Consider the following 17,731-nt stretch of genomic DNA (forward strand, 5'->3'; position numbering starts at 1 on the left):
TGCGTCCTTCCCGGCTGCCCCCTTCTCTGGTCTGCGCTTCTAACAAATGCTCACCGCACGGACTCTCGGGGATGGCTACACTACACTATAGTGTCTGAGCACTGCCAACCGGCAGGAATCAACAAACCGACTGCGCGTGAGGATGGCAGGTTCCTCTGCGTATGTGATATGAGAGACACAGAGAGCTGACTGCAAAGTAAGCGGCCGGTCTGTCGTCCCTCTCCTCACTACAAGACACGTTAGGAGCCTCTCTTCAAAGACCGTTCTGAGGTGCGCTGTCTTTCCGGCCTGTTGATCTCAGGCTTCTTTAAAGACCACACTTAGCCTAGTGTTGGCATTTTGTAAAAACAATATGAGGCTATATTACTTTGCAGGATTTAAAGTTGTAGGCCAGTAAACTCGTTGCAAAACGTAGATCCCGAAAGATAAGTCTAAATAACTAATGAGAATGAACGGTGAGCAAACAAACATTTATTGTGACTCCAGCCTCAAATGTAGCATTTGGACAAAGAGTCCACCTGCAATATAGTTGAAGGTTGAGAGATTCAGGTGTCACACATGGCCAGGTGCTACCTTTGACTAATGAAACGTACTGTATTAAAGAAGAATAGATAGAGTTTCATAGAATGAAAAGTGGAAAGGTAAAAATCTCACTGGAAACTCTTTTAGAAAAATATACCCTGCAAGTAAGATTGCAGGAAAAGAATGGCAAACGCCATCCCCAGGATAATCTCGAATTAAATTGCAAGCTCGTCAATCTGTCATATTTCATAGGATGAGATAGACTGGGATTACTGGACTAAGAGACCGAGTGACCACCAACTGACGTGGGTAGTGAGCTTGCCCCTGTATGCCCTTGCCAGAGGACCAGAGGACATTTATATCTATATTCCCTCAGTCACTTATCCCTTTTTTCATTTTCGCTTTCTCTTTTCCCTCTCCCATTCTCCCCCCCTCCCTTTCCTTCCTTCCTTTCTTCCCTCCTCCCTGCCTCCCTGTCCTCTAAACACCTGCATGGGGGATAGCGAGCCAAAAGCAAATCAGGGTCTTATTCAGGAAGACAAACATGGTTGATGTTAACTTTTACCAACTGTCCTTGCAACACCTCTAGACAGATGCTCACTTTGGACCTATGGGCATGTCAAGTGCCCGTTCAAGTGCATAATAATGCAACCGCTTGTACAGTGGTGTCCCACTTGCACATTTGAGATGGTTCCGAAATGCGTTATTGTGAACGCACCCCATCACAAGGATGCCAACCTTCAACTGGAAGTCTGGATGGATCTAACACTTCATGCCAACAAAACAGCGATCAATAGGACATGTTAGAGAAAGAGAGTGAGGGAGGGAGGATAAAGTGGGAGGGAGGGAGAAAGGGATGGAGGGGGGGAGAAGCTTCAGAGAGAGCAAGGGAGCCTGCAGAGAGCATAACAGCCTGGAGAGAGAAAGAGGACAATGAGGGAGAGATGTACAAAAAAGACAATTTTTTGTCAGCTAATAAAAAAAAAACCTGCACATAAAGACAAAATATGCAGATAACAATAATGTAGTAGATAATGGTATAGTTAGGCTGTGTGTGTGTGAGTGTGTGTGTCTTGGAAGCAGAAATGCTATAATTTTCTGTAGATAACAAAGAGGGTTCACAGAGTCCACAGATGACCATACGAGGGGGAAGACCCATCCCTGTCAATCCTGATTACTTATTCATTAGCCAGCTAGCGCTGCCCCTCCCCCTCCAGGACCAGCCCACACACGCACCCCCGCAACCAGTCTCCCAAGGGAAAGTGTGGGAGGGATGGCGAGGTGTGCATGTGTCCCAACGCACACAATGACAGATGTTGGATTCTGATGGACTATATGCGTTAGGGGCCATGGAATTCCCTGATGTGACAATGGGATTGAGGGGGAAGAGGTCGGGGGGGGCCTTATATGTATTAAGGTATTGGGGGTTCCGTTGATGTGTTATGGAGGGGGGGGATGGAAGGAGAATAAATTATTGTTTGGTCGAGTCTAATGTCTGCTTACTGTAATGATTGCATCGACAACCTATAACTGTGGGGAGAAGGTACTCATGTGAAGACAGACACACAGAAAGTGTAGATAGACAGACAGACAGACAGACAGACAGTGTAGACAGACAGACAGTGTAGACAGACAGACAGACAGTGTAGACAGACAGACAGACAGACAGACAGACAGACAGACAGACAGACAGACAGACAGACAGACAGACAGACAGACAGACAGACAGATAGACAGACAGACAGACAAACAGACAGTGTAGACAGACAGACAGACAGAAAGACAGTGTAGACAGACAGACAGACAGACAGACAGACAGACAGACAGACAGACAGACAGACAGACAGATAGACATAGTGTAGACAGTGACGTCTGGTCACAAGTTTGGAATCACTATGCGACTAGACTGCATCCTTCTCTTTGTGTGACCGAGTAGCTCAAATACACACACACATACGCAGACTGCTGACTAGGCTTGAATTAAAGAAAGAAACCCTGCAAATAATCATTGATCCGTTGTGCGTCTACTGCTATGAATCTGTCTGCCTCAGAGTCTGTGCCTCGGTACAGCGAACACCAGGGAGCTTACCAAGACAGCTGGACCGATCACACACACACACACACACACAAACTGCAGGGAGAGGATGTGAGTGTGTACACGCTTGTTTATGTACTGCATGTGTTCATGTCCCTTCTTGATTCTGAGAGATTCACAGATGTGCATATGTTTGTGTGAGTGTGTGTGTGTGATTCTGATCTGAGACATTTTACAGCAAGCTTTGTGTGTGCTCCACTGAGGGAGATGCAGATCTGCTGCTATCCCTGCGTGTGTGTGATCTCCAGTGAAGCTGAGATGAAGAGGAATGACATGAAATACAGAGCTTGGATTCTCTCTGAGTTATTCTGTCCTGGGCCCCGGTGCTTCTGCTGTAATTATCCAATCATCACACATTACATCTCATTCTGAAAGGAGTCAATCAGAAAGACCCAGTGTGTGTGTGTACGTGTGTTTTATCTGGGTCATTATATCCATGGGCATGATAGGGAGCGGTTTACACGCGAGAAAGAGAGAGAGAATGAAAGAGAGAGAGAGAGAGAGAGAGAGAGAGAGAGAGAGAGAGAGAGAGAGAGAAAGAAAGAGAAAGAGAGAGAGAATACCTCTTAATTTGTTCCATAATTACCTCCACCTGTGCCAGCAACATTTCAAGCAAAAAGGAGGGGAGGGATGCTCCAGAGAGAGACTGCACAGAACAGGAACAAGGATGGAGGTCGACAAATAAAGAGTGAAATTGGGAATGTGAGCCTGCACATTTTTGTTTATGTGTGTGTTTGAATGTGTGAGAGTGAGAAAAACAGACAGACAAGGGAAACACAGTTGACCTTGCCAGCTGGTGGCAGAGAGTGATGTGTGTGTCAGACTGTGTGTGTGCACATGGCAAGGGTACCAGGCTTCTGCCCCTCTGGTGTGCCCAGACTGTAAAGTTGGCATGGCGATAGCTCTGCTAGTCGGGGGTTGGGATATGAGTGAGTGTGTGTGTGGCTGAGAGACTGCGCCAACCCTTGGGAGAGGGGTTGCTGGGACATTAAACGCCATCGAGATTACCCGGTCAACTCACAACCTGGTCACCGTGGAAACATCCCACTAACCCTCCCTGCCACCCCACCCCCCCCACTCCACTATCCCAGCATAATGCCTGCCTTATGGCCTCATTAGACTATCATAACAGATATCAGAAGCACTAATAACATGTGTAACTTCAGCTCGCCTGGTCTAGCCAGGCCCATTATCAAACACCAAGTCCTTTCTTTAGTGTAGCTTGTAGCTCATGCATGCTTAAACATGACACTCCGAAAATGAAGTCCTTTTGTGTCCTAATACATTCCCACATTATTCTATATTGTTTTATTGAATTGTATATCATATTATATTGTAAAGCTCTGCCAGTATTTTGTTGTACATTTTCAACATTTTATCTTGTTTATTATTTTTACTGTATGCACCTGCCCACTAAAGTAAATTCGTTGTTTATGACCACTTACTTGGCAATTAAACACTATTCTGATTCTGATTCTGAATACAACATGTAACTTCATATCATGTGCTCTACTTGGATCCGTCGACTGTGTGAGTCCTAATACAGCCCCTCACCCTTTTGAAGACTCTCCGGTCTTCCTGATGTCTTCCTGATCTCTTTACACAGACTCACAACCAATCCGTACACAAGATGCCACCTCTCTCTGTAAAACACAGGTCAGGAAAATGTTCAGCTCAATCATGGAAGCGTGGAGGGCCCCTCGGCAGTGCTTCCAGATTCATTTAATCCTGGGGAAATTGAATCCTGTTTACCGATGATCACAAGAAAGCACTCTCTAGGGTCTATCAAAGTGCTACATTATGGGAAGTATACTGTAGTAATGACTCAGTCACTTTGCACTTCATTTCACATGCTGTCATGAGGTGTTTTTCTGAATAAACACACATGCACTGGCCTGTTAAGTTATACATAACTATCCCTTCAACATGCTGCCTGGTTATTACCATTGGTTACAGTTATAAGAAATGTTTGTGTCAATTGTTGTTTTCAGTGTGGCCAGCAGAGGGGGCTGCTGTAGATATTACAGTGTAGCTGATAACACATGAGTTATAGGGCAGTGATTCTCTTTCCTAATGGATACTTGATTGTTTTCTTAAGTGGATAAGTGTTGGACTTACTACTATTACAAAAATGTGCTGATAATTTATTATGTTCTGATGTTGGCAGGCAAAAATAAACATTAACACACAAATGCACGCACACACGGAAATAATTAGGACTTGCACACAAACACTCTAACATCCATTCAATCTCTCCCTCTCTCTCTCTCTCTCTCTCTCTCTCTCTCTCTCTCTCTCTCTCGCTCTCGCTCTCTCTCTTTCTCTCTCAAACAAACACACTTGTCTTTATCTAGGAGTAATCTAGAAAGTCCCATGCAGCAGTGCTAGTTTAGGATTTATGCGTTTGTGTTTCCTTTTAAACACGTGTTGCAGTTTTTCCTCTGGAGGGACACAACCTTGAACCCTCTTAGATTGAGAGAGGAGAGAGGACCTTGAACAAGCTTCGTCCTCACTAAACTCAACACTACAGACAGGAGAACAAATACTGTGTTGTCACAGTATGACTGTCACTGGAAACGGGTGAGAAAATCACTCGTTATCTGACAATCGAGACTGCGCCAGTTAATGCCAGACTTTTTAAAAGTGATTTGAAATGACTATAACCACAATTTTTATGGTTGCTGATGAGAATTGAGTCCATTGCACTCCGTCTAGTATGAATAAACTATAAAATGTTACAATTATAAAGTTAGAACTTGAGTTCCCCAAATACTTCAGTGCTGAAGATCTATCACAGTCCAATCCATGACTAAGCACTTTCAAAACAATCTATGATATTATTCCCTATTGTCAACATGTTCAGACAGTGATTAGTCATTTACACCTATGTCTCATTAGGAGGGTGTGGTTAGCTGTGACTGTTGATAGGATCATTCCTGGGAAGTTTTGTAGAAACCGCCTTATCAGGCTTATGTGTGTGTGTGTCAACAGCTTGCTGACTGGAAATCCCAGCAATGTCACTGTGCTTCCTGCCAGTTAAGTGACTTGTGTCTCTGGGGCACAGGCCCCTATTCATATCCCTTTTTTTTCTTCCAAGCGTGCTGTGCACAATGCGCTACTCGGCTATAGACCCTCCCCTTGCTTAACCTACTATACAACAGTTCATGGACGCAAGTTTAATATCAGCTTTGGCATGGACATCAATAGTTAATGCCAGCGCACACATTTCTTTCGCATTCATTTGAGCGCAAATACTGTTTTTTGAGCTTCATGTAATATTGTTTTTGTGTTTTAATCTAAATAAGATGATTGGTAGGCCTATCATTTAGAAACTTTAGTTTTGTAATGTTTTCTTAGCCTACCTCAATTCTGACTTGTATGCCCAGTCCGACACCTGGACTTCTGTGTGCATGCTGCATTGGCTATTTGGCAAGGAATAAATGGCATGGAATAAATTAACGCACTGACTAATAAAGTAAATTGTTAAAACTCAAACTTGAGATTTTACTGGGGCACAGCAGATTTATTCTGGGGCACAGGCCCCAGTAAAAAGGGTGTAATGACGCCCCTGGGTTATTCCATTATTCTGGAGAACCATGCAATCCTGGAGATTACACACATTACTATCAGAGAAAGAAAATAAAGAGAGAGGAATTGTTTGTTTTGTCTGTTCAAAGTTGTTCACACCCTGTTCCACTGTTCACAGCTTTGGTGTTATTGTATAATCTAAATATGCTAAAAAAAAGATGTTTCATCAAATGTATTTGAAATGGAAGGAGTTGAGAGAGAGAGTGGTGAGGTAAGAGAAATAAAGCAGGAGACAATGAAAGATGTAAATCCAGATAGGGGAAATACAGGTAAGACGGGAAGCAGTAAAAGAAATGGGCAAACTGGAAAGAAGAAATCAGAAAGAGAGGGAAGTAAACAAAGGAAAGAAGGAGGAGTGAGAAAAGAATCCAGTGATGATGTCAGTCCATCCCACTCAGTTCCAGTACAAAGGCAGGCAGTGACGGCCATGCCTGCATACTAACGGGGTTGAGTGTAAACACCGCTCTGTGTCTCTCACACACTGTCACAAGATTGTCAAACACACCGTCACAGTCTGACTGAAACTCACACCCGAGCTGCAGATGCTACCGGCAGAATAGAAGACGCAGTTAAGTAAGTAGTCTCCGCCGTCCCTCTCTCTCTCTCTCTCTTTCTCTCTCTTTCTCTCTCTCTCTCTCTCTCTCTCTCTCTCTCTCTCTCTCTCTCTCTCTCTCTCTCTCTCTCTCCCTCTCTCTCTCTCTCTCTCTCAGCTTAACTCCTCTCTCTCTTTTCCTTTTCTCCCCTTCTTTTCTCTGTTTTAAGTACAACTTTATTGTTTTTCCGTCAGTTCATCCGTCTCTCACAGCCTCGTCTGTCCCGGTTCTATTGACCCTCACTAAAGACCTCTCTCAGTATTCCACACACAATCCCTTCCTTCTTCGTTCTCTTTCTCTCTTCATTTTGGACCCCTCTCCATATGTGAACAAGGACTATGGGAACCCCTAAAGCTATTTGCATGTTGGCTTGGAGTCAAAATAGGGCCTAGTTTTATTCCACCGTTTAATTTCTGAAAGACTTGCAATTAATCTGATTGCATATTGTGCTATCAATAATTACAAAGAAGAGACTTGTGGTCTTAGAGGGTCTTAGAAGAGACATGCAAGTTCTCAAGAGCATCATTGTTAAACTTTGTTGGAGTGATGGTTATAATGTTCTTACACTGAACGAGAGTCAGTCAGCCTGTTGTGTCTAGACTATTTTCTAGAGCCAGTTTGAATGGGGGCCCTGTGTGTATTAGAGGAGGTGGTTACTGCTATCTAAGCCTGTTCCAACTGACAAAGATATATACTATCAGTCAAGTGCAGCTGCTGATAGAGTTCTAGCTTCAGTGCGGGAGTGCACTTCAAGTTGTCGTCTAAGGATGAACTACTTTTAGTTGTATGATACCTATGTTTGCGTGTCTTCTTTCTGATGGTATTATGTTTCTGAGAGATGGTCAGTCTATTCTTCCTCTGCCCTCCCTTGTTCTCTCTGACTCAACCAAGAAATACAAGTGGAAGAGTGGCTGAGCTGGTTTTTGTTTACATTGGAACATTTTCAAGCAAAACCTTTTTCTTTCGTTCTCTCTGTCCGTCTCTGTCCATCAGTCTCTATCCCTCTCTCTCTATCCCTTTCTATTCTTCTCCCTCTCTTTCTGTCTGTGCATACATTGTTATTGAGGAAGGAGTGGATGCAGCATACTCTCCTATGCATTTGAATCTGCACACACACACACACACACACACACACACTCACACATTGTGGGGCCTACACTGTGCTGGTAGACAGCCAAACAGGAATCTTATTTTAGCCGAATAGGGAGTTGGTAAATATCATGTACAGGTACTGACCTATACTGTACATCCACACCCTCTAAGTAACATTACAACTCTGTCTGTTTTCTATAGAACCCCAGTACAATAACCCAGCATAGAGAGAGGAGCTCTTCACAATAGCAACCTTCAGACAACAGAGGGGCCATTCTTCTACCATCCTACATAGACATAGAACCACAACCTCCACACAGGAAGGAGGTCAGCACTTTGGATTGTACCGAACCCACCAGAGGCAAGGCTCAAATTCCAGACTGTACCAGAACCACTAGAAGCAGGGGGAGTTCAAAGCCCTGGTTGAATCGATCTGAGTTAGCAGTAGAACTCAGTACCAACCAAAGCACCCGGGGCACAAGGAGGCTAGACGGTGGTAGTAGCCCAGGAACGGTATCGGTATGCTGGCCCAGATCCTGAAGGACATGTGGGTGGACCCGGATGTGCTGGAGGCCTTGTGCGAGGAGCAGAGGAGAACCTTGTTCCTCAAGATGAGGGAGGAGCAGGTGCGCCGCTGGAGAGAGAGGGAGGAGACGGACGAGAGAGGAGCCAGTGACAAGGACCCCGCCAGGCCTGACAAAGGTAAACACACACTAACAACCAGACAAGCACACGGACCTACACACACACACACATCGTGAAAAACACACGAGCGTGTGCGTAAACACGGGTGCAAACACGCACATTAAGTGCACCACGTACGTTTGAAGAAACAAGCGCATGCGCACACAATCGATCCTTTAAGTAGGGAAGTCACCAAATGCAGAACATCCTGTTCGGAATACAAGTTGGCATACACATGCACACACGCATACACACCATCGTTAAAGAGCACAGAACAGGCTGTGCAGTACCCCGGAGGAATATACCTGAGTTGCACACGCTAAGTACACATGAATCAGAGAACAGTGAGACTAAGGAAAGTGTGTGAAGTCACACCCACTACAGTGTGTTCTGTCTTGTAAATAACATGGCATGATGTGTTCTCAGCTGGGCTGCAACAGAAAGAAAGGAACTCAGAGAACAAAGTTGGAGGAAAGACAAGGGGGGTCATGGGTGACAGGTGAGATGGAGGTAGAGAAAGAGGGATGAAGATAAACAGTAAAAAAAGATGTTTGCAGAGGTAGGGAAAGGGAGAGAGAGAGAGAGAGAGAGAGAGAGAGAGAGAGAGAGAGAGAGAGAGAGAGATCAAGTGAACGACTGAAATGGGGCCCTGAAACAGAGACTCTTATCTACAGAACCATTCACTGCTGGGCAAGCTCCCCAACTCTCACTGTGCGCTTCTCTTTTTCTGTCTCCATTCTAAAGACATCCATCTCTCTCTGTCTGTCAATCTAATAAGACAGTATGTGACCCTCCCACGCCCACCCCCCATCCCCCCATTTCCCATTGTCTCTCATGGTAAATTCCCTATGTGACTGTGTTTACAATACCCAGTTATTTTCCCGTCACCACTATGACAAACTCTGTGATACTGAGTCACCTAAACCACATGTCCAGGCAATGTGAACTGTCAATCAACCACAATTGAGTAAGCCTGTGGTTGTGATGCCCTGCGCTGCTTTCGGACTCCTATCACGTTACACCCTTTTGTGTCTCCAATCTGAGCCGTGTCACCCGAGCACCGGACACGTCATGGCTGTTTGGCGAGCAGCAAACCCGACCCGCTGAACCTGTGTGTTACGCAAGGCGCACCACTACTCTACTCTACTGCCTTGTGTTCTCACAGCTCTGTGGCCTAGATAGATCAGTATGCAGCAGAACAGCCACACACACACACAGACACAAGACATATATGTCACACGTGCAGAGAGACTGACACACCCGCACACAAAAGAACTGTGTAATGACACGCTACTCCACCTATGATTTCATGGGTGTGGTTGAAGAGGGGTGATTATATGAGCTGATGATATACCTAGGTTTGCCTTTGGGTTTATTACAGTATTATGAAATGGCCCAGACTTCCCATAGGCATTCTAAACCAGCATGTGTTGTTTGTCATCTTATTCTAAATGTAACATTGTTTAACCACTATCAAATTTAGTTTTACAACCTATTAACTTAGCTTAACATCCAGTTTAAGTACAAAAGTTGTACAGTTTTGTAAGACTGGACATTACAATGACTTAAAGATCAGTTTTATGTAGTACAGGGAAAAAAAACATTCCTTAATTGTGAAGTCACTGCGGTCTTCCCAAGCAGAAAAGTTTAAATTGTACAACAGCACCATCTGCTGGTCTACAACAACCACACTGTTAAACGAAAAATCGTACCTTTAAAGCATTCACATACTGGGTGTGAGGTTATGTGAATGTGCTAGTGAAGCGTGGGTGTTTGATCTGTGTGTGTGTGTTGTGTGTGTTCCTCAGATCCCAGCAAGAGGGTGAGCTGGCTCCCAGGACGAGATGGGGATGTGTGTGTGCATGTGATTGGAGAGGAGGACGACTTCAGATCCTCTAATCTCCTAAAGACCCTCCGAAACAATAGGTGGGCCTACAGACACACACACACATACATACAAACACACGCAAACCTAAAAAGTAATATGAGTGTTTCATCATGTTGCAGAATCCAGATTAAAGATGGGATTCAAACTGAGATCCAGTCAATGTCACTGCTGACAAACAAAGAAATCCACCAGCCAACGATACCACTGCATCTCACCGTAAGTACGCATGTGTTTCGCTGTGTGTGTAGATGTTAGAAGAGAGATGGACACAAGCAAGGGAGAGACTGACATCGAAAATGAAAGAACAACTCATTCTGCCCCCTGCTGACATGCTGTCCTCCCTCCCTCCCCTCTCTCTCTCCCTCCCTCCCTCCCTTCTCTCTCTCTCCCGCCCTCCCTCCCTTCTCTCTCTCCATCCCTCCCGTCTCTATCCCTCCCTCCCTCCCTCCCCTCTCTCTCTCTCTCCATCCCTCCCCCCTCCCTCCCTCCCTCCCTCCCTCCCTCCCTCCCTCCCTCCCTCCCTCCCTCCCTCCCTCCCTCCCTCCCTCCCTCCCTCCCTCCCTCCCTCCCCTCTCCCTCCCTCCCTCCCTCCCTCCCTCCCTCCCTCCCTCCCTCCCTCCCTCCCTCCCCTCTCTCTCTCTCCATCCCTCCCTCCCTCCCCTCTCTCTCTCCATCCCTCCCTCCCTCCCTCCCTCCCTCCCTCCCCTCTCTCTCTCTCCATCCCTCCCTCCCTCCCCTCTCTCTCTCCATCCCTCCCCTTTCTCTCTCTCCCTCCCTCCCCTCTCTCTCTCCATCCCTCCCCTCTCTCTCCCTCCCTCCCTCTCTCTCCATCCCTCCCTCCCCTCTCTCTCTCCCTCCCTCCCCTCTCTCTCTCCATCCCTCCCCTCTCTCTCCCTCCCCCACCCTAGGATGACTCATTGATTCGACGCCATGGCGGCACCTCCAGGGACTCTGAGGAGGATCAGGATTCAGGCAGTGCCGAGGACGACCCAAGGGAGGACAGCAGCGACAGCGACGCAGGCGTCAACGCTGAGGACCCCAAGCTCTGGGGCCTCGTCTACAGGACGCACCGCAGGGACAGCGGCCCTCCGCCCCTCAGCTGTCAGCTGTCAGTCACAGATCAGGCCCCTCCACAGGACAGAGGTGAGAGACACAGGAGGAAGGAGAAAGCTAGAGGGAGAGAGGGTACTATGGATGTGCAATTGCATATGTGTGTGTGTGTGTCATTTCTGATAAGTTAGTCTGTTTCGATTAAACAGTCCAAATGTCAACTCTAATCCCCTCCCCCCCAGTATTGGCACATCGCGAGGAGCAGGAGAGCTCAGGTTACGGAGGCCGCGTGGCACAGCTCCGGAGGGCGTTCGCCGAATCTTCCAAAAACAGTCTGCCTGTCAGCGCCAAACCGCCCGTGCCCCTGAAACCACATCACCTGCTAGTGAAAACCAACTCCCTCCGATAGCTTAGCACCAAGACTGGTCACAACGGGAAATTACTTGATTTCAATACTACATAATGGTACATGCTTGCCTGATGAGACTCACAATGAGACACACCTGCTATGACTTACCTTATGAAGGAACCTGGCAGACAAGGAATGGTTGAGATAGCTTGTGCCTAGCCAGATTAAATGTGTTTGGTGTCACTTTTTGGAGCTTGCTTTTCCATCTGAAAGTCTCATCCGAGAAGGCTAGCTTGGTCATGCGAACACTAGTTTGGTTGTGTGATGTTGAAGACTCTGGGGCAAAAAGGAACTCACCTTCTTGAACTTTCATCCTGACTCCTGAGCATGAATTAATGTCCCTGCCTCTGGGTAAGAGACGTCCTTTCCAAAGTACATGATGTTTCAATCTGCAGTCCTACTGTGGGAAATGGACGTGGCTTATTGCACATACTTTATGTCTCCATAACATATTGCACATACTATTGATATAGCAGCCCAACTCAATAACTGTATAGTTTGCTGTATGATTGGTGGTGAAAGAGTACCGGCATCCTGGTTGTGTGCCTTATCATGACTTATGTAATGTTTGTGCCGAGGGAGCGGTGGATTTTAATGACAAAGTTGTTTCTGTAACACACACCCTCTCATTTCAACAGTTAAATATGGTTTTATATCACTGACTCTGTTGGTGATTCCTATTGTTACATTTTTGTACAGAAATGAATTTGTTTCGCTTTTTTCGTTGATAATCTGCGTGTCAATAAAGGTGGCATAAAATGAAAGACCTTCTCATCTATACTGAATACCTGAAGGAAAGGAAAAGCCATTTTTATGTGATACTCAGAACGATGTGAAGTACACACAGGCGTCATCCAGATGAACACCCACACCTCTCTCTTTCTCCCTATGCCCTTCTCTCAATCTGTCTCTCTTTCTCCCTATGCCCTTCTCTCAATCTGTCTCTCTTTCTCCCTATGTCCTTCTCTCAATCTGTCTCTATTTCTCACACATTCACTCACACATAAACGTGTTGAGCATGTATGGTGAAGTTCCTGCATTTCCTTCTCACTCTCTCTCTCTCTCTCTCTCTCTCTCTCTCTCTCTCACTCTCTCTCTCTCTCTCTCTCTCTCTCTCTCTCTCTCTCTCTCTCTCTCTCTCTCTGTCTCTCTCGCTCTGTCTCTCACACATTCACTCACACACAAACACATAGACTATCTACGGTGTAGTCCCTGTCTTAGCATTTGTTTTTCTCAGCAGTTGTTTACATGTCAAACTCCAGGCTCCAGTTCATTAGAAATCAAAGCTGCTAAACTCAGGATCAAAAGACGGCGCTGTAAACTTGATTAGGGAGGGCTGGTGACACAGAGCCAGACAGAGAGAGGGTGTGTTGATAGCAGACAGACAGGCAGGAATGATCTCAGTCTGGCTGTGAGCACTGGCCTTCCACTTTCAACAAGCCCTTGGAGTTCCACTGAAACATATTTGGGAGTCAGGCCATTGTGTGTACTTTCCATGGTCAGTCACCACTGCCTTAGCACTGGAAGAGAAGCCATTACAAGGTACATGTGGTTGTTCTGTTAATGTCAGCACTAACATACAGCATCTTGTGTGGGCTACATGTATGGGAGGGGAAAGGGCAGAGACATTACATGTAATATAATTGTAATTAATCACAACCACCCTGGTTTCAGTGATGTTTCTGATATCTTTCATTTTTTTCCCTTGTCCCTCAATCCGTCTCGGCTTGTTTTTTGTACACACACACACACACCCACACCCACACCCACCCCCCACCACACACACACTATCTTCGTCTCCTGCTGTCTCCCCATTTCCTCTCTCCACTTGCCCCCCCCTTTCCTGGTGCCCCTTTCTGTACCCCCCACCTCCTCTCTCCCACCACTCGGTGTATTTCCTTTCCATGTTTCTCTGTCTCCTCTCCCCTTCTATGCCCCCCCCCCACCCCTCCCGTTTCTCTCCTGCCATCTTGCAGGCTAGTGGAGCCAGACTCTGCAGGCGTTCAGGGAGGCAGCAGACCTCGCGGGCAGCGGGTGACACAGATTTCCGGGGGAAGGGGGATTAATCTCAAAATCACTAGAAAGGCACTAGGGGAAGCCGCAGATCCAGGAATTTAAAATCTCTTTGTCTGCAAGAGAAGGAAATAATGGATTCTGTACAATTCAGTATGTTTCTCATTCAACTGAAAATTATAATAGTATGCTTGGTGCCTTTTTGTTCCTGTATTCGGTATTTAGTCAGTCCTCTGTAAGCTGTGTGGAGCATAGGCGCAGGCGCGCACACACACACACACACACACACAACCTCTCTGTGATCCCCTTGACTGAAGGCACACAGGAAGTGCAGCCATGGCCCAATTATAGCGTGACACCTCGCCCTGCCGTTTCCATGGTAACGCTATCCCCCTGTCCCCTGGAGCGAGCCACGGAGGAATAAGGTCTTATCATATCCACCATCGTCACGGCAACCTCCAACCCCCCGGCCTATATGAGTCCGGTGGTGTTTGTGTTCCTACTATAGGCTGCTCCGTGTGAATAAGACAATATGTATGTGTCTCTGCATATACTTGCTGTGAATGAGTGGGACATCTCAAGCATATGAATGAAAGAATATAATGTGTGTGAGCATATTCAGTTGAGTGCATTCATTCCAAGACCGGATGTAACCTACCAAACCCATGCGGACATACATGTATGTACACATGCACGCACACACACACACACACACACACACACACACACACACACACACACACACACACACATGCACACCTCTGAAAGAAAGTGGAAAGATTGTTCAACCCCCATTAAGAAATACCCCACAAAATACTCCAGCTATTTATTTTCTTTTAATAAGAAGGCAAACAGATGCAGTATGTAAGAAATGTACATTGTATGTGTTCTCATTCAGACATTATTGAGATGAATATAAAATTATTATCATTATTCACATGACGACACACTAGAAGCAACAACTTGTCTGAAAATCCCAAAAGGCTTTACACAATAGCACCCAGAATGGAATACAGACTTGAACTGAATAGTTTTCAGGACATACACAGCAGGCTACCATATCCTTTTGTTAGATCAAAAGATCACAAATGCTGTATTGTACATTGCCATACCCTTTGTTCTTTGTGGAGTACTTTGATTGTCAGAAGTGTTGAATTACATGCTGTTGAGGTGGTCCATATCTCCAGTGGGCCTACGCAGGACGCCTGTGGTGCAGTCTGAACCTCTTGCCTCCAGCCCTGTGACTGGCTTCCTCTTGAGCTCCTCACACTTCCTGTATTTACAGATCTGGTGGCCGGTCTTGCGGTTGCGACAGCTGTTACACTGTTCACAGTTTGTCCTGCGTCTACATGGCACGCACTCGCCGCAACGTTTCCTTTTCCTCCTTCCGGCTCCTCCCCCGGGGGACGAGCTCTCGCCCTGTGACCCGTCCATGCCCTCTCGTCCCCTGGACACGCCCCGTGCGGCTACACCGCCACCTCCCCCCATCAGGAACCCCGCCCCCGCTGTCAGAGGAAGGAGTCCAGGGTTTAAGGGGAACCAGGCCCCGAGCAGGGGAAGGAAGTCAGTCACGCAGCCCACAGAGTCCTCCTCAGTCCCGGACCCACCCTCCCCGTCCACGGCTGCCTCCCTGGCCCCCAGCCCCAGATGACTCTGCTCTGTGGTGGGGGTCAGCGTCAACATGCCCGCCCGCATCAGCAGCTCTGCGGCATGGGCCAGGTGAAGTCCACTGGGGGACTCCCAGAGATCTGTGCGGCAGGGGGCCCGGCGGGGTTTGGTGTGCCCAGGCTGGGTGACCATGTGCTGGGCTGCGGTGGGGTGGAGAAGGCCCCGGACATCCATGTCTCTGGAGGTGTGGTGGGTCAGTCTGGAGGTGCTACTGGAGATGTACTGGGAGAGAGTGTAGGGGTGAGTGGTCTGCTTCAGGCTCCTCCTGAGGGGCTCACTGAGGATCCTGCTGCTGCTCCTCTGCTGCTCTGGGGAAGATGGGCCAGTGAGGTCCAGGGCAGCGGACATGTTGCGTGTGTATCTGTGTGTATCTGTGTTTGTGTGAGCGGAGGAGGGAATTTAGACCAATCTGGGAGTGACAACGGTCTTGCTGTCAGCTCAGCCAATGACAAAGCTTTATTTTCCCATCCTCTGCTACCTTTGTAATTGTACCCTGTGGAGCTGAACGCTGAGATGGACGGACCGAAGGGTAACAGAGATGGACAGACAGAAAATGAAAAGACAAAGGATGAGTGAGAAAAGGCAGTGACAATATTCTCAGAGAACCATAACAATTTAGTGTGAGATAAACCACATTGTAACAGCCTCCTCTAAACTGGAAATGGTCACCTTTATCTCAAATAATTCCAAAATGTACTGATAAAATCTAGTCTGATTTCATCTAGTTCTGCACATGAGGCTCTATGACTGATATGGACGTGTCGTTGTCTCTTTAAGAACTCCATGGGATTTTATCAATGCAATCAATAACCATGCAACAACAATATGCAAACATATGCGCATATGCGCAGGTCAAATTTGAAGCGCGCTTTTCAAATACATTTTGACGACTGATGTTGTGTCTTCAAGGCATACTGCCAAAACTACAAATCCAAAAACCATCGCTAAAAAACATGTACTGTGAAATCCTACCTTTTGTCTGGACTCGGTGACGCGCAGCGCTGCGGTCCGTGACAAAAAAGACGTTCTATTCTCTTTCACTATATGTTCACTATTCTTTAAAATAACGCATCAACAAGTAAATAGGGACATTCAAATACTAATGTCTCAAAATAGCCTGTAAATATTCCCCACAGCATAGACTAATAATCTTCCCAGCATACCGAGATTCTCACACCTACGAACGCGATGACGAACTGGCCAAAGACCCTCTGTCCGAGTGGTCTCTGCGGTGCTGCGTGCCGCGCGTAACAGTAATTAGGAAACGGACAATAACATATGGACCGATCGAAAGTCCTTCGACCAGCCTCGACTCGCATCGAAGAAAACAGAACCGTTATGTATTCGACCGATTTTGTCGTACGGTATAGGCTATGAACCTCCCAAATGTCCCGATTCCATTCCACCTCTCCGTCCCCGCTGTTTCCCGAGAGAGGAACATGCAAACACACCTCACCGAATTTGGGGGCGTCGCTCAAAATACGAAGTGGACTTTCTGTTGTGAATGTACACCAATTGCCCATCCATCATCCAATAATATTTTTCGGACAGTGTTGGATAGACTTTAGTAGAGCAGATGCCGTAGGTAGGCAAGAAACGGAGCACAGTCTATTAGGAATAGTGCTGCCAAGTGTTGCCGTATAGCACTAACGTTCCTCATTATTAAAAGGAAAAATACAAATAAATAGCAGGCTAAATATGACTACATCCAAAATATTGTCTCTTATCCTGGAGCCGATCAAACCAAACAATACACGGAAAAAGTATGTGAGATTTAGAAGACTTCGTCTGAGTTTGAGAGTCAGTCTGGTCTGATTATGTTGGGTTGGTTGGTGTTTATGGGATGTCAGGAGAGACTCTGAGCACAAAGTTGTGTCCTTTTGAAGATAACCTACTGCACCACCACGTCTGTCTGGTCATTGCTCCACAGGGCAGTGTACTCCACTCCACCTCTTGTGAGACTCCTGCCTGTTTGGCACGCAGCCAGATTAGCTGTGCGTGCGTGTGAGAGGACCATTGGTGTGGTCCACAGCACAGAGGGAGCTGTCCTTATATTTTTCAGTAAGGTGTGGAGCGTTACTGGCACTCCGTGGCTGGCTTCGGTACTGCAAAGGGAACAATTCCCTGCA

At 46.7% G+C, this 17,731-nt stretch overlaps 2 protein-coding genes across 2 annotated transcripts; one reads left to right on the plus strand and one right to left on the minus strand.

Moving 5' to 3' along the window:
- Positions 1-6,626: 6,626 nt before the first annotated feature.
- On the plus strand, positions 6,627-12,685 carry LOC146302274 (uncharacterized). Its single transcript, XM_084699015.1, has 6 exons — positions 6,627-6,778; positions 8,092-8,592; positions 10,383-10,500; positions 10,582-10,678; positions 11,371-11,605; positions 11,755-12,685. The coding sequence occupies exons 2-6, from the start codon at positions 8,412-8,414 to the stop codon at positions 11,919-11,921; spliced, it is 798 nt and encodes a 265-aa protein (XP_084555141.1). The 5' UTR covers positions 6,627-6,778; positions 8,092-8,411; the 3' UTR covers positions 11,922-12,685.
- Positions 12,686-14,751: 2,066 nt separating this feature from the next.
- cxxc5b (CXXC finger protein 5b) lies at positions 14,752-17,041 on the minus strand. Its single transcript, XM_084699016.1, has 2 exons — positions 16,575-17,041; positions 14,752-16,110 (listed from the first exon to the last, which is right to left on the minus strand). The coding sequence occupies exon 2, from the start codon at positions 15,948-15,950 to the stop codon at positions 15,090-15,092; it is 861 nt and encodes a 286-aa protein (XP_084555142.1). The 5' UTR covers positions 15,951-16,110; positions 16,575-17,041; the 3' UTR covers positions 14,752-15,089.
- Positions 17,042-17,731: the final 690 nt, after the last annotated feature.

The sequence above is a fragment of the Hypomesus nipponensis genome, chromosome 1 (assembly GCF_054491055.1).
Source record: "Hypomesus nipponensis isolate SF chromosome 1, ASM5449105v1, whole genome shotgun sequence".
Lineage (NCBI taxonomy): Eukaryota > Metazoa > Chordata > Actinopteri > Osmeriformes > Osmeridae > Hypomesus > Hypomesus nipponensis.

Coding starts and splice junctions, on each gene's coding strand:
- LOC146302274 (XM_084699015.1), top strand. CDS start 8,412: ATGCTGGCCCAGATCCTGAAGGACATGTGGGTGGACCCGGATGTGCTG. Junction 10,501..10,581: donor AAGACCCTCCGAAACAATAG/GTGGGCCTACAG, acceptor ATCATGTTGCAG/AATCCAGATTAAAGATGGGA. Junction 11,606..11,754: donor GGCCCCTCCACAGGACAGAG/GTGAGAGACACA, acceptor CCTCCCCCCCAG/TATTGGCACATCGCGAGGAG.
- cxxc5b (XM_084699016.1), bottom strand. CDS start 15,950: ATGTCCGCTGCCCTGGACCTCACTGGCCCATCTTCCCCAGAGCAGCAG.